The sequence below is a fragment of the Lemur catta genome, chromosome 1 (genome assembly GCF_020740605.2).
Source record: "Lemur catta isolate mLemCat1 chromosome 1, mLemCat1.pri, whole genome shotgun sequence".
Taxonomy (NCBI): Eukaryota; Metazoa; Chordata; class Mammalia; order Primates; family Lemuridae; genus Lemur; species Lemur catta.
Window position 1 is genome coordinate 272001889 of NC_059128.1, and position 14364 is coordinate 272016252.

The window sequence follows — 14364 nt, forward strand, 5'->3', positions numbered from 1 at the left end:
AGGTTTATTCTTCAGTATGAAGGATGGACTCATAAATTTTTATCATCAATTTTTACCCTTACTTGCTTTTCTAAGTAAGAAAACTCCATTTCTAGGTGATTTCTAATTTTTTTTAAACCATTTTTATGTTTCCAAAAAAGGAAACATTTCTTCTGACACCATTTTTTTCTCTTTTCATTTACTTCCTCTTATTATGCATTTTTAAAGACACATTAGATGTTTTCTTGCTTACGTGATCTATGAGCTCTTTAACCATCCCATTCCACTCTCCTTTGTCATTCTGGGCTCCGTATTTGCCATCGGGGACTAGTTTAACATCGTAAATAAAACCCAGGATGTTTGACAATTCTTTCAACAGATCCAGGCAATATCCTTCAAATCTGTCATTTCCATACAGGGGCTTATCAGATTTCCTGTACATCACATAAGGCTCTTCCTAAATGAAACAAACCAAATATGAAAACCCTGTTATAATGAAAGGAAGAACTTACTCCGTCAGCAGCCTGAAGATATAAAATATTTGAAAATGATTTTGAAGAGTTGAGAGTACTGAAGTCAGTCACTCACTTTCCTGCCTACATCCTCCACAAATACAGAACACTTCACATATTATTTTTTCTTTTCCTCCCACTTCTTTGGATGAGAGCTTTTCCTTCCCCTGCTGGGTGTGGAGCTGTGAGTGAGTGGTGTGATGGAGACACAGCCACATTTAGACTTGGGACTGAGAAGAGGGCAAGGCTCAGAGGGCCATGGGGCCCAGATGCCTGGCCTCCTGCTGTGCCTGCACCCAAGCTTCCTCCCCACGAACCTTCCTCCTTCCTGGCTTTTGTCTAAGAGCCTCACCTTAAAAAAGAGAAATTTAAATCACCAAATATCTCCACTCATTCTTCAAACTTCCTATCTACTGACTATTCTCACTTCCTCATCTAAATTCCATCCCATTTTCACTATTTGCTTACTATCTATATATTTTGGTTGGCTTCCTTCAGGGTATCCTATTCCAAAGGTCATTTCTACATCTTTTATCATCAGTGGTCCTATTTTCTTACATTAAATCACCTCAAATCTCACATCTGGCAACTCTTTGCTTCTGTGCTTACATGATAAATGCTCATCTCATAAATAATGGACACCTCGCTACTATCATGGATCTATAACCTTACTAATTCTCATTTGACTGAATGAAAGTTCATTTTGTTTTATAAAATTTTAATAGTTACTCTACTGCTGGCATGTTCTTTACAGGTAGGTTTATCCTCAAACTGATAGTTGGGTCATGCAAATACAATGGAAAACCCCATATTTCCATAATACAGTTGCAAAGAAATAATGACCAGAAGAACAAGTGTTTTTATTTTAGATGAAGAAGTCTTACAAGATAATGATTTCAAAAATAAATTGATTGGACTTTATGAAGTGAAATAAGGCAGGCATGTCTGCAAGTGAAGATTTCAGAGAGGTCTACCCCTACCCAACTTCCCTTGGGAAGGAAAAAGGAGGAGAAGAAACAACCAACAGGTGTCGAGTGGCTGGATGGGGTATGATCAGTGTTCCAGTAGGAGGCAGGGGTTTTGAAGAGCAGTTAATTGAAGGGCTATTTTCCAGAGGTGTTAGCAGAGCAAAGGGAGCCAAGGGAGGTGGTGGTGAAATTTTGGGGCAAGATATAAGCATACAGGAAACAGCCTCATCAGGAAGCCCACACTGCCCAGGGCTGAGGCAAGAGTCCTCCAGAGCTGCTGGGCCCCAGAAGTGAGGTCATTGACAGGGCAGGGGCTACTGTGGAAGGCCAGAGGCTCTGACAAGACCACTGGGTGGCAGTTGGGAGGAGACCAGGGAAGAACTTCTCTTACTTCTCTTCTCCTATTTCCCTGGTCTCTTGCCAGAGCCTCCTTGTGGTTGAAACCAAGCAGCAGCTAGAGAGCAAGGAAGATCAGCTGGGTGGGGACAGAGACTCGGGCAGAGCCAGGCGGAGAGCATGGATTGAAGGTAGGGGATCTTCTGGACAATGTTGGAGGCTTGAAATTCAATTCTATGCTAAGTACAGGCTTTTAGTGTCCCAGATAAAAATAGACATGTGCAGACAGAACTGTGGGTATGAAAAAGACAGTTGAAGAATCCATCAGAATCTAGGATAAGAGTCTAGATAAGACAGCCTGAATTCCACAAAGTCAACTTACCAGAATGGTGGTGACAATGAGTGTTCGGTTGGCCAGTGAATCGGTGATATTGTTGGATTTGTCTTTGTTGCCGTCCGTCATGTTAAGCCCACTGTTGGAATTCCAAATCCCAATCTACACAGAACACAGTACATCAGAGGCTGCTGGCTGTCAGTGATGGCATTTACACTACACCAGGAATGGGCACAAAAGCTCACAGTTTGGGATACGAGGGAATCACAGTGGAAGCTACTCAATGTGGGAAAATGAAACAATGGAGGAACGAGTGTGTCGGTGAAATAGGAGAAATCTGTGCTATCAGGGGCATGGTGGAAGGGTCTCACTGTTTTTAATTTATTAAGCTCATTATTCTTTTTTAAATTAAAAATATTTAAGAATTCTTAAATGTATATTAGATTTTTCTTCCAACATATATTTGTTGAGCACCTACATATGTATCAGGCCCTATTCTAGGCATCAGGGTACATAGCAAGGAATAAAACAGACAAGAATTTCTCCTTGTGTGGAGCTTACATTCTACTGATACAAACCTGCTGCTGCCAAAGTGGGATCACTAGTGTCTTTAAAATTTATGAGAAATGGGATGGAAGGAGCAAGGTGGATGATGGAAAGACTGGGTATCAAAAAGGGAAAGATAAATGGAAGAAAACATGGAGGAGAAGTAGACTATGTTCTAGCAGACTAAGCTGATGCTGGGCAAGGGGATGCCTCTCGAAGATGCCAGTAGGGCTGTCTGTATTCATACCTCTGTCAGACCTTGCATCTTCTGCTATTATTATCTGTTTACCTGTCTTCTCTGTCCATTTGGCCATGAACTCCTTCAGTGAGGGTACTCACTTTTATTGTTCATTGTTCTTTTTATCACAGGATGAACCACAGCAACTGGTATTCAGTAAAGCCTATTACTCTTTTCTAAAATAATGACCCATAATTTTCTCCAGTGGCTGAGTCCCTCATGGGTTATTAGGGCCCTGCAGAAGTATATTGATTTGTTTAGCCTCTGGGGGACTCCAGGAGAAGAGCTTCAGGGAAATGAGCTATTTGTGAGAATCCTGTAGGCATTTAGTGCCAGACTCATGCAGAGCCGTGCAAGTGGGTTTCAGAGCTGTGTGTCCTTGGACAAGATGCTAACCTTTCTGAGTTCTGGTTCTCTAAGTATGAAGTATTTTATAGTGATAATGAGAACATCAAAGGAGATGATGTATGTGGAAGTGTTGGTGTGTGTTAAGAGCTGCATATATGATATTAATAATAATAAAAGACATTCAAATGACTGCCTCAGTAATTTCTTCAAGCTTGGCCTGTTGTGAAAGAGTTTGGCATCATTATTTTTAATTCATAAGCTAATAAACTAAAAGAGCTATGAAAAAGAGGGGTGGTTTAGGAATGAACACTAACACTTGGACATACTTTGCAATGGACAGGGTGGATCTATGTTTGATTCCTAAATAGATTCCCTCAATAGGAAGGTGAGTGGGACTGTTAGGCTCTGCCCTTCTTTGCTTTTCTGTTTCTTTGATTCACTGCCTAAGTGTAGCATGTGGAAATTCATTTAGCTTGACAAGTAGCCTTTTTAGAGACATAAACGCTTTGCGGAAGTTTCAAGGACTATTACACATTCACACATTAGTGTAAACTATTTCAATTTCACTGTTGTTTTTTCTATACTTAATTAGGGTTAGTTGACTGGAGAAATAAAGAGGTCTAGTTAAAAGGGGGTAAGGAGGTAGTTTTTGGATTTGAAAATATTGTGATCCTTCCTGAAAAGAGATACTTAGTGGGTTATTGGCTGGTGCCCTTAATAACCATTCAGTATTTCCAGATCTAGTGTGATGACTGTCACCTAGAATGTGCATTATACATCGGTTGATTGAGGGCAATTCAGTTTTCTTTGACTGGCCTGAAATCCAGGAAAGGGGACAACATTTTCTTCTCTTTCTTCTCAATTTCTACCCCTTCTTTCACTTTTCTGAGGTAGAGATTCTTGCTTTTAGGAAACATAATTCAGGCTAAATACATCTGACTATTGGTTTTCATCCAAAGCTATGCTTTAGGTTGGGCTCCTAACTTCATGAAGACTGTGTATAAACTGGGCCCTGGCTATACTTCTAATTAAGCCTTGACTTAGGCACTGAGGAGAATGGAATCTAATTTTCAATTAGATAAGTATTGAATGTTAGAGAAAACAACAGTTTTAAGCCACTTTGTTAAGTAATAAAATGTGTTTTCTTTAACTCATTTTAATTAACGTCAAGGGTGTGTGTGTTTAAAGGAACTACACTAATATTTGAAAACGATGGTGTTGAATGGCCTAGAAACACCATTCCCTTCTAAAATAAAACTTGAACTTGTAGATAAATACACCTCACTGCTTGAATTCTTTTGTCACCTCCACTAAAAGTGTGAAAGGTAAGAGGTCATTACTGCTGCTGATACAATCCACTAAGTCCCAGAGTCCCGTTCAGGGTGAACTTGCTTCCTTAAAATGAGAAAAAGGTGACTATTGTGTCCGTTCTATCTGTATAACAGACGATCCTCCAAAAGTAGACTAGAAGACTATAAATTTAATAAAGGTCAGGCTATTCCTGGGAAGTTGACTATATGCATATGCAATTTGAATGTCTTCAGTCTTCTGTTTCCAAATCTGTAATCCACAAAACAGAACAGCACGTGTGTGTTTGTGTGCGTGTCTGTGTGTTTTTTAAACCTAAGCAGTCAAGTGGCTTTACCTGTTCATTGAAGTAAATGAATATATTGTAGCCAATGAGTGTCTCTCTCTGAAGAAGTCAGATCTCATGATGCATGTGCGCTGGGAGAAGGGATACAGTTAACCAGACGCCTGGACATTTGGCACTGCGGTTTTGTTCTGCGACTTTGGAGGAGTGCCTCCAGGAAGCAGAACCTCAATTTTCAAACTGTATAGTGAAAGCAGACAGCAGTAATTTACCAGTGAGAAGTAGTGGAGGGTGGATCAATTATTTGTGGGGAGGGACACTCAAAAGCTAAATTGTCTGGCCCTGACTTCTTTCACTTTGTAAGCTGACATGAGAGCGCAGCCATTTGTCATCTAGGACAACTGAGCAAAGCATTTAAAAATGAGTGCCCAAATGACATTAAGCAAACTTTAAAAAAAAAAAAAAAAGGATGCAACAAAAGGGCATTCAGAGAGTGACTAGTATCTATCTTTCAAACCTAGAGAGTAAGTGACTCACATAATTAAATATCTAGGGAGGAAAGATAAAGGTGTATCTGTTTCCTGTATTATGAGCCTTATTAACACATATTTTAGTGAGGGGTGTTGTAAAGATTGCTGCATCCCTCTTTTGGGAAGAATTTCAAGGGAACTATTCGATACTAAAAAAAAGTCAGAGCTCAGAGGGAAGCTTTTGGAATTTAAATATGATGAAGGTAAATCCTTCTCTTTTAAGATAGAGTCTTCTTAGGAAAGTTCAATGTGTTTGTTTTGGGTGTGAATGGGTCCTCTGTGCTAGAACTCCGGTTACTGTGAGTTGTGGATGAACAGTCATAACACACAAAACAGCTCACCACGGCATACGCAGCTTGCGATGTGGGCTACGATGGATTATCAGGAAGGAAGAGGCATAAAGGCATGAAGGATCAAGGCCCAAGAGTTACATCCCCGGGAAGTGGACATGGATAAAGATTTAGTAACAAATAAAGGGCATTCTCCCTCGCATATAATCTCAAGCTGGATTAGTACAATAGGTTTCTTCTGGGGTGACAGTTGGGTTCATCTATTTACTAGCAGTGAGGAAACTGGATTGCCTTCTACATGCCTTTAGTCGCCTGGTTCATCGAAGATTAGAACAAGGTTATTAAACCTGTGTTTTTTAAAACTCAAAAGGAAGAAATTTTTAAGCACATCTGCTGAGTACCACTAAGAGGGAGACAAGGTTTTTGGCTACAGGGGAAAACTGTGTACACGTTCTGTGACTTAGCTGACAATTTGAAAGAGGAAAGTAAGTCTGACAAAACTGGTCAAGTTGAACAACCTGCAGTAATTTAAGGACTATCCATCAATCCACATATCTTTTAGCAAGTAGTTTGAGAGAGAAAGGGGGACAGAGAGCATGAAAGACAATGTTTGCCTATCACTGGGACCTTTTCCAATCCAAATGTTTTTAATGTCTAACATTTGCTTATATAAATCCATGCACATTTCATTGACAATATGATACTGTAAAATAAACTATAAAATAGTGGGTGTTATAATTTACAAGATAATTTCATTTCTCTTCCAAGGTCTCTAATGTTTTTATCCTCTGGAAACTGTGGTTCCGAAACAAATTGCAAGGCAGTGTGCTCTGATGAAGATACCGTGCAAAACCAAGATAGCTCATAAGAAAAGGCAATTTCTGAAAATGGCTCATTTTTTGGGGTGGTGACATTGAAGGGGGTGTCCTGGCCTTCTGAGGCAGTAGCCTATCTGACTAGCTTAATAGATCAAGTGTATTGTTGTTTTCATCCCCCTCAGGGAGAATATTTAGTGATTTGAGAAGGAGCATAAACGGGCCAGTGTGTGCTTCTATGGCAGTTACCTGCTTTCAGTCCTAACAGGGACTGATCCTGCCTGGGAGAAACAGAAATAATCTAGGGGGAAATATTTAATCCATCATTATTTAATCCATTGCAAGCCTGTTTTCAATTCACCAGTAATGTTGAGAGAGAACATATTCAATCACCCCTGCCCCCCGCCTCCCTTTACGTAGAATATCGTCTCTAAACTGCACTTGGAGAGCTATTGGTCTGGCACAATTGGAAGGATGCAAGTTTTTCCAGTGACATTCCCCACCACACCCCCAGGTTTCCTGCAGTTGTTGTCAGAGTACAAACCTTCTTCCACACTTTATACAAGTGTTTAGACACTTCGCCAGCAGCCTTGGTTTTCAGAGGGAAAAATAAAAATAGCACTTAATTAAAATGGAGCATGGAACCCAAAAGTTATCATGGTGTGCGAGTGCTAGGAGTGTTACATTCCCCACCCATTGTATGGAATTTTGCATCTTAATTCAATGTAAAGCCTGGATATAGGTACAGTAAAGAGATGAATCAAGACTTGGGTATCACAGAAGTTACTTGGTGGTAAGACTTGATTTTTTACTTTTCCTTTCACACACCAAAAAATGACTTAAAGTGCTTTTGAATATATATGTAGCTATGCTGCAGTGTTGGGGTCTTCCTCATTACTCAAGAAACCCTGGTTAAGGCATTTGTAACTAAAATCAATCAACTAACCAATCAGTCGATCCACACACACAGCCACACATACATTAATACTGAGCAAAAATTGAAGCATGCTTGATGACTTATTGTTTGATTATGGGCTCCAGGAACTAGAAACCGGAGTGAAAGTGAGAAATGGGCTTTTTCTAATAATTTCCCTGTTGACCCCGAGAGAGACTGACATGAAAAGATTGGGCATTTTCTCCCTTGGCTCCTGAGAGAGATGTGTTGGCTTCCCCTATTGCCTGAAGGCCCAATCAGCCTTCTCAGGAAGTGAGCCCCAGTCACCTGGAGAGAGAAAAGTTATTGCAAACAATAAAGAGAGAAGAAACAAACAGAAAACACTTTCATCTAATTCGATTTTGCCTTTGATGGAAAAACACCAATAGAGTGTGCATAATATTGCAGTGTATAAATAGCTGCGAAAGCATAACAATAGCTCCATCTATTTCATCATCCATCTGAGCCAAAAAGATGTTTCCTTAACAGCTTTTCTTCCCCCTTCAGTGCTATACATTAAGAGGAGAAGGGAGGGGGAGAAAGACGTGGGCTTCAAGGAGCAGACATTTTCTTTAAAAAAAAAAAAATTATAGGCTTTTAGACCACAAGAAGTATTCTTTTCTTTTCTTCCCTCCAGCCCAAATTTCACATCCCATTATGGAGGCTGGGTGGAGGCCTTGTGCTCTATCAGAGCAGGTTGTTAAACCAACAGAGGAGCAAATCAGAGTGAAGAAGCAGCAAGAGAGAGGGAGAGAGAGGAAGAGAGAGGGCATTTTCAAAATGGGAACCCTGAAGGTAGAATGTGTACTCTCAAAGCTGAAAACTAATTATTTTCTGCAAACATTTCACACCAGTGGTCACCTTCTATTACATTCAGCCTAATTAATCTTTGTTTCAATTAATGCTTTTTGGGGGGAAGGGTAGTTAGGATCTGCAAAAAAAAAAAAAAAAAAAAGTGTCCCAGTTAATAGAAGCAACAAAATAGAAATGAAAACCTTACCTCATTTTAAAAATCAGCCCTACTATTTCTAATTAAGTAAGCAATCGATTGTTCCCAAAGCCACTCTTACATTAACACACTGTCTTATTCACTACAGTGCAAACAAATGTTGGATTATAGAATTTGGGTGCATAGCTGATTGTTTTGGGAGTTTCAAATTTTTTCTTCTTGAAGGTTCTAAAGGGCAAAATCTTCACACTGTAAGTGTTAATTCCAATGTATAGTCATGAATACTAAAATTGGCATAATAAAATATACTGAGAATCCAAATTCTTTTATCATTATTATTTAACTAAATAGTTTACATTTGTTTACTCTAAGTAGTAACTAAAATAGAACTTTAAACTTTGAGAGATTGAGAATTATAACTAAAATAATCCTAAAATGAGAATCCAACATTAAAATATATTTTTTGACATTTCTCCTAAAATTAAGAATGCAAAGTTAATTTACTCCAGTAAGCCTCTTCTATCCTACTTTATTCTGTCCCTCTGTCACCAATCTCAAAATGGAGCGTGATGTGCAATTAAAATTAATTTCTGAGTAACCCTTGGATGCCATTCCATAGATAAACCATTGACAGCTTCTGATTTTCCAAGTCTACACTCAATTTCTTAAAACCTTGATATATGAGCCTAATGACATCCAATCATAAGGTTATATATGTAAAATACATGCACACTTATTATATAAACCAAGCACTATTTAAGCATTAGTTAGCATTGCTATTAATAAAGAATCTAGCATGTCAACATCTATCTGCAGATGAGGGAGATAGTTAGAAAACTGGATGTAAATGAACATGCTGAAAGAATCACTTAATCATTCATCCACTTGTCTATTCAATTCACCAAAAATGTTTGAGCAATGCTATTTATTTTATTTATTTATTTGTTATTGAGGAGGTTACCTTTTCAGTTCCTTCTTCCTTGAGACTAATAATGTCCAGATCAAAATCCTTCCTCAAGCCATTGGTTTTATTGAAGGTGATACGCCCAGTCAAGCCATCCCACCGAGCCTGTGGACAAAAAGGAATGTGGTGTTGTTACCGTTGAGCACTTACCATGATCCTAAAACCATCAAAATTGTAATGCCTCGAATTCATCACAGTATCCAATTATTCGGTTTCATCATGCTGTTATAAACCATCGCATTGGTTCAGTGATTCAACAGCAAAATACTCCTCCATTTTACTAGCACTCATTTATTTTGTCGGTTATAACATCTTAACACCAGTCAAACCTGTAATAGTGGTGACCTAAATGGACAGTACGGAAAGAATTACTGTAAAATCGTCTGCACAGGGAGTAAACAAAGTCTGGGAGCTCATCATACTCTGTTTTTCAAGGTCAATCCACATTCCCTTCAAGGCATTGCTGAGGGGAAGTGCACCCCTCCTTTTTCTTTTTCCATGAAGAGGATATATTCCAATGATGTATTATCAAATTTTTAGGGTGTTCATGAGTTAGACCTTCTAATGTTATTTGGGTGTTGTAATTTCCTATGGCTGCTGCAGCAGGTGGTCACAAACTTGGTGGCTTAAAACAACAGAAATCTATTCTCTCACAGTCCTGGAGCCCAGAATCCAAAATCAGGATCACTGGGTGAAATCAAGGCGTCCGCAGGGCCATGCTCTCTCTGGAGGCTCTGGGAGAGACTCTCTTCTTTGTCACTTTCTGTTTCTGGTGGCCTTCAGCACTCCCACTCCTTGTCTTGTGGTTGCATCACTCTAATCTCTGCCTCTGTGGTCACACTGTCTCCTCCTCTTCTGTCTGTATGAAATTTCCCTCTGTTTTTCTCTCATGAGGAACTTATGATTGCATTTAGAGTACACCTGGCTAAACCAGGATAATCTTCCCATCTCAAAAATCCTTGATTTAATCAGACATCAAAGTCCTTTTTGCCATATAAGGTAACATTTAGAGGTTTCAGGGATTAGGACACGGATCTCTTTTGAAGGGGTTACAGTTCTGCCTATCACAATGCATCAATATCACTTTAAAAAATAAAAATCACAGTAGTTAGCTCTTCACAGAACTCATATTGGATATCTTTGGTGATTTCATTAAATAAAAAATAATGGCCCTTGAGGGTGTTAAGCTTCAATCATGAGGTGGTTTTTGGCAACCTTGTTTATTTGAATTTCACCTACAAAAGGGATAAAGGAGAACTCAGATCTTTGTATAAGCTCAGCTGTTTCTCTCCCTTCTGACTTTACCAAATTTGTGAGCCATGTATAAAATGTGAAGATCCTAAAGAATTATACTATATTTGCAGTTATTTGCACCACGTGCATCCATTGAACGGGTACGTTCGGCCAGGAGGTGGAGCAATGCAGTGGCAAGAGTGTGAGTTTTTCATAGAGCTGAGTTTGAATGTCTGAAGTGTGACTTCAGGCAAGTCACTTAACCCGATCCTGAGTCATCTCAGATTTCAGTGTTTGGTCCATGCAGAGTATTTGTGAGGATTAAATGGCACTTAATTCTTAACACAGAAAGCATTTTAATTTTTAACCATCATTATTTTTACAAATCTTATTTTCTTTCCCCACTCTCATAAGTCTAGAGTTTGAGTGTGAGTACCTTACACATCAGGACCCAGGTGTCTACTTCTTACTGGCCTATACTGCATTTCATTTTACAAATCACTGTAGATTCATGGTCCCAAAATACAATTTTCATATTCATGCAATATCCCCCAGCACATAAAGTACATAATGGATTCATGCAAATTGGTCTAAAAGTCTAGTTAAACATTGTTTCTGGGTGCATCTGTGAGGGTGTTTCCAGAAGAGTTTAGCATTTAAGTTGGTAGGATGAGTAAAGCGGATGGTCTTTTCTAACGTGGGTGAGCATCATCTAATCCATTGAGCTTGAACAGAATAAAAACACAGAGAAAGGACAAATTTGCTCTCTGCCCGACTGGTGGAGCTGGAACATCGGTCTTCTGTTCTCCAGCTGGGATTTATGTCATTGGTGCTCATGGCTCTCAGGCCTCTGGACTCAGACTAGAATTATACCACCAGCTTTCCTGGGTCTCCAGCTTGCAGCTGGAAGATTGTGGGGATTTCTCAGCCTCCATGATTGTGATCCAATTTCTCATAATAAATTTTTTTGTGTGTATATTTCCTACTGGTCTGTTTCTCTGGAGAATCCCAAATAATGCAGAGGTCTTTCAAAATTTTACCTAACCTATCTCTCCAGAATTTTCCACCACTGCTTTTCTATGCACAGCCCCAACTGGAACATTCCTGGGCTCTCTAGCCTCTGTGCACTTGTTCATCACGTCCTGCATCCTCCATTCAGCCTTCCCATCTCCATCCATCCTTCAAGATTTGATTATTGTGTGATTTGGGTCCAGGGTCACAGCTCTCCCCTTTGAAGTACAGGGCTCTCAGTCTATACGCTGCTCTGACCAGTATTGCTTTGTGTTTTCACATGTACTTTTGTAATCATTACCAGTTATCTTTACACTTTTCAGTTTGGAATCCCTAATATCCTCAAATGGATTAGAAGCTTGACAACCAAACCCTATTCTCTTACTAAATTGTATTCTCTTTAGTACCTAACAAGATGACATAGCCCGTAGGCACTTTTAATTTTTTCTTGATCTAATTTGTTCCAAAACAAAATTGTATTAATTTATATATCTCACTTCTCTGTGTTTTTTCAATTATCTCTTTCTTTTTTAACTTTCAATTCTTCAACTCATAATCCCATGCATAAATGGTGAAAATATCCTTGATTGGGAGTCAAGAAACTGAGTTTAATCTTTAAGATACTATCAAGTTGTGTGACTTTGGTTGAGTCAATTTGCTCTTTTTTAGGCCAGGGAGGAGAGTATATTAAGTGAGAGTTTTATATAAAATGAGTTTTAATTCTGGAATTCTGCAACCATAGGGGAGATACCAAAAAGGGGGTTAATGTAGTTGACAGTCATTTGTTAAACACCTATGTTCTGCAAGTGAGGCTATGTAAAGCATAAAACATAGTTGCCATCCTCAGGTTTTTTTTTTTTGTTTTTTTTTTTGAGACAGAGTCTCACTTTGTTACCTGGGCTAGAGTGAGTGCCGTGGCGTCTGCCTAGCTCACAGCAACCTCAAACTCCTGGGCTTAAGCGATCCTCCTGCCTCAGCCTCCTGAGTAGCTGGGACTACAGGCATGTGCCACCATGCCTGGCTAATTTTTTCTATATGTATTTTTAGTTGTCCAGATAATTTTTATTTCTATTTTTAGTAGAGACGGGGTCTCACTCAGGCTGGTCTCGAACTTCTGACCTCGAGTGATCCACCCGCCTCGGCCTCCCAGAGAGCTAGGATCATAGGCGTGAGCCACCATGCCCAGCCCATCCTCAGGTTTTAATGTAAGACATATTTCTATATGGTTGGGGAGAAAAGACTACAGAGTTTTGTTCATTTATTTCTTTCACTATTAATTCACTTGGAAAAAATTCACTTAATGAGCATCTTTCTGTGCAAGAAGCTATGCTGGAAATACTGCACCTAGCAGTTTACAGTTTAGTAGGAGCAAACATATTAATGGATTTCAATAAAGCACTGTAGGTGCGAGGATAAAGATTTGCACAGTATATTAAAGAAAGAAGAATGGAGAAGAAGCACTTATCCTAACTGCAGGGAAAGAAGGACTCATCAAAACATTTCTGAAGGCAAGAATGTGTAAACTCTCAAAGGATGAGAAGTTGGCCAGCAAAGATTCACAGCCTGGGGAAAAACACAAAATAAAGAATAAATTATAAGTTTGCCATGGGTCTATAATGCAAGGTAAGAAATAATGAGAAATGACCCTGGGGAAGGAAAAGTTGGTAGGTATCTATTCATAATGGTGTTATGAATCATGCTAGTCTGCTTGGCCATTGCTCTGTAGATACTTGGGAATCACAGGAGTGTTTTAAGCATAGGAATGTCATGGTCAGATGTACATTACAGGGAGAGTATTTTAGTAGAATTGGGGAAGATGACTTGGGGAAAGTCAGGTTGTAAGCAGGGGTTTGATAAGCAGGTGGTTCTCATAGAACAAAATGTATGGAATCATACTCATGTGCCCACATATGAACGTAGGGACAGCCCAATTCCTTCATCTCCCTGTCCCACCAACTTGCACACCTTTGAATATTAATGGAATAATGCAGTGGCATCATCATAGCTCACTGCAGACTCAAACTCCTGGGCTTAAGCCATCCTCTTGCCTCAGCCTGCTGAGTTGCTGTGACTACAGGCATGCACCGCTACAGTCAGCTAGTTTTTCTATGTTTTATAGAGATGGGGTCTTGCTATGTTGCTCAGGCTGGTCTCAAACTCCTGGCTTCAAGAGACCTCTGGTCTCAGCCTCCCAAAGTGCTAGAATTACAGGTGTGAACCACTACCCCGGCCCAGAAGTACATTAAAGTTAACTTAACGTCAGGAAATGATATGTAGACAGGAAAAGACTCTCTCTCCTCGAAGCAGTCTACGCGGCAAACTAGTTGAGAGTTGCTCAAATGCTATAACACATAAAAGGAAATGCTTCTACAGATCCTTGGACCTAGTCTCCAGAGTTTATTGTCAAGGGAGACCATAACACCAAAGACTAGCACTAGCTTTAAAAATGAGATGGGATATTTTTACGGTCAATGGTAACACTGATTGTTACGCTGGCTGAGATATAGGTAATCATGTCTCTGCAACAAGACAAAAATAATCGGCAAAGAAAGCAAGCAGAGAGCGTCCCCTTGTGTACGCACCTCCCAGCATTGCATTCTCCTTTTCTTCCCCATCACATCCCAGTTCTAGTTTTTGGGCTCTGGTCCCCCCTTCTCACTTTGCAAGCCAAAGGCTGACTTTGTGGACTGACGGGTTAAATGAGAGCCATGAAATAAGCTGCTGTGTTAGGGTTGTAGCATCTGCCCGAGAGCTGAGAACAATTTGTTGAAGGCTTTGGTTCAGTG

At 39.7% G+C, this 14364-nt stretch overlaps 1 protein-coding gene across 9 annotated transcripts in view; it reads right to left on the bottom strand.

The window, feature by feature from the left end:
* Window positions 1-14364, bottom strand: part of GRIK1 (glutamate ionotropic receptor kainate type subunit 1) — a 378899-nt gene that overhangs the window by 46159 nt on the left and 318376 nt on the right. For 5 of the 9 annotated variants that reach the window (XM_045540525.1, XM_045540522.1, XM_045540528.1 and 2 more), the window contains 4 exons: window positions 9332-9439; window positions 7032-7076; window positions 2178-2291; window positions 233-436 (listed from right to left, as the gene is read on the bottom strand). In XM_045540525.1, the coding sequence (XP_045396481.1) occupies window positions 233-436; window positions 2178-2291; window positions 7032-7076; window positions 9332-9439 (471 nt within the window). The remainder of the gene's footprint in view (window positions 1-232; window positions 437-2177; window positions 2292-7031; window positions 7077-9331; window positions 9440-14364) is intronic. The other 4 variants (XM_045540531.1, XM_045540527.1, XM_045540523.1 and 1 more) reach the window with 2 other exon arrangements.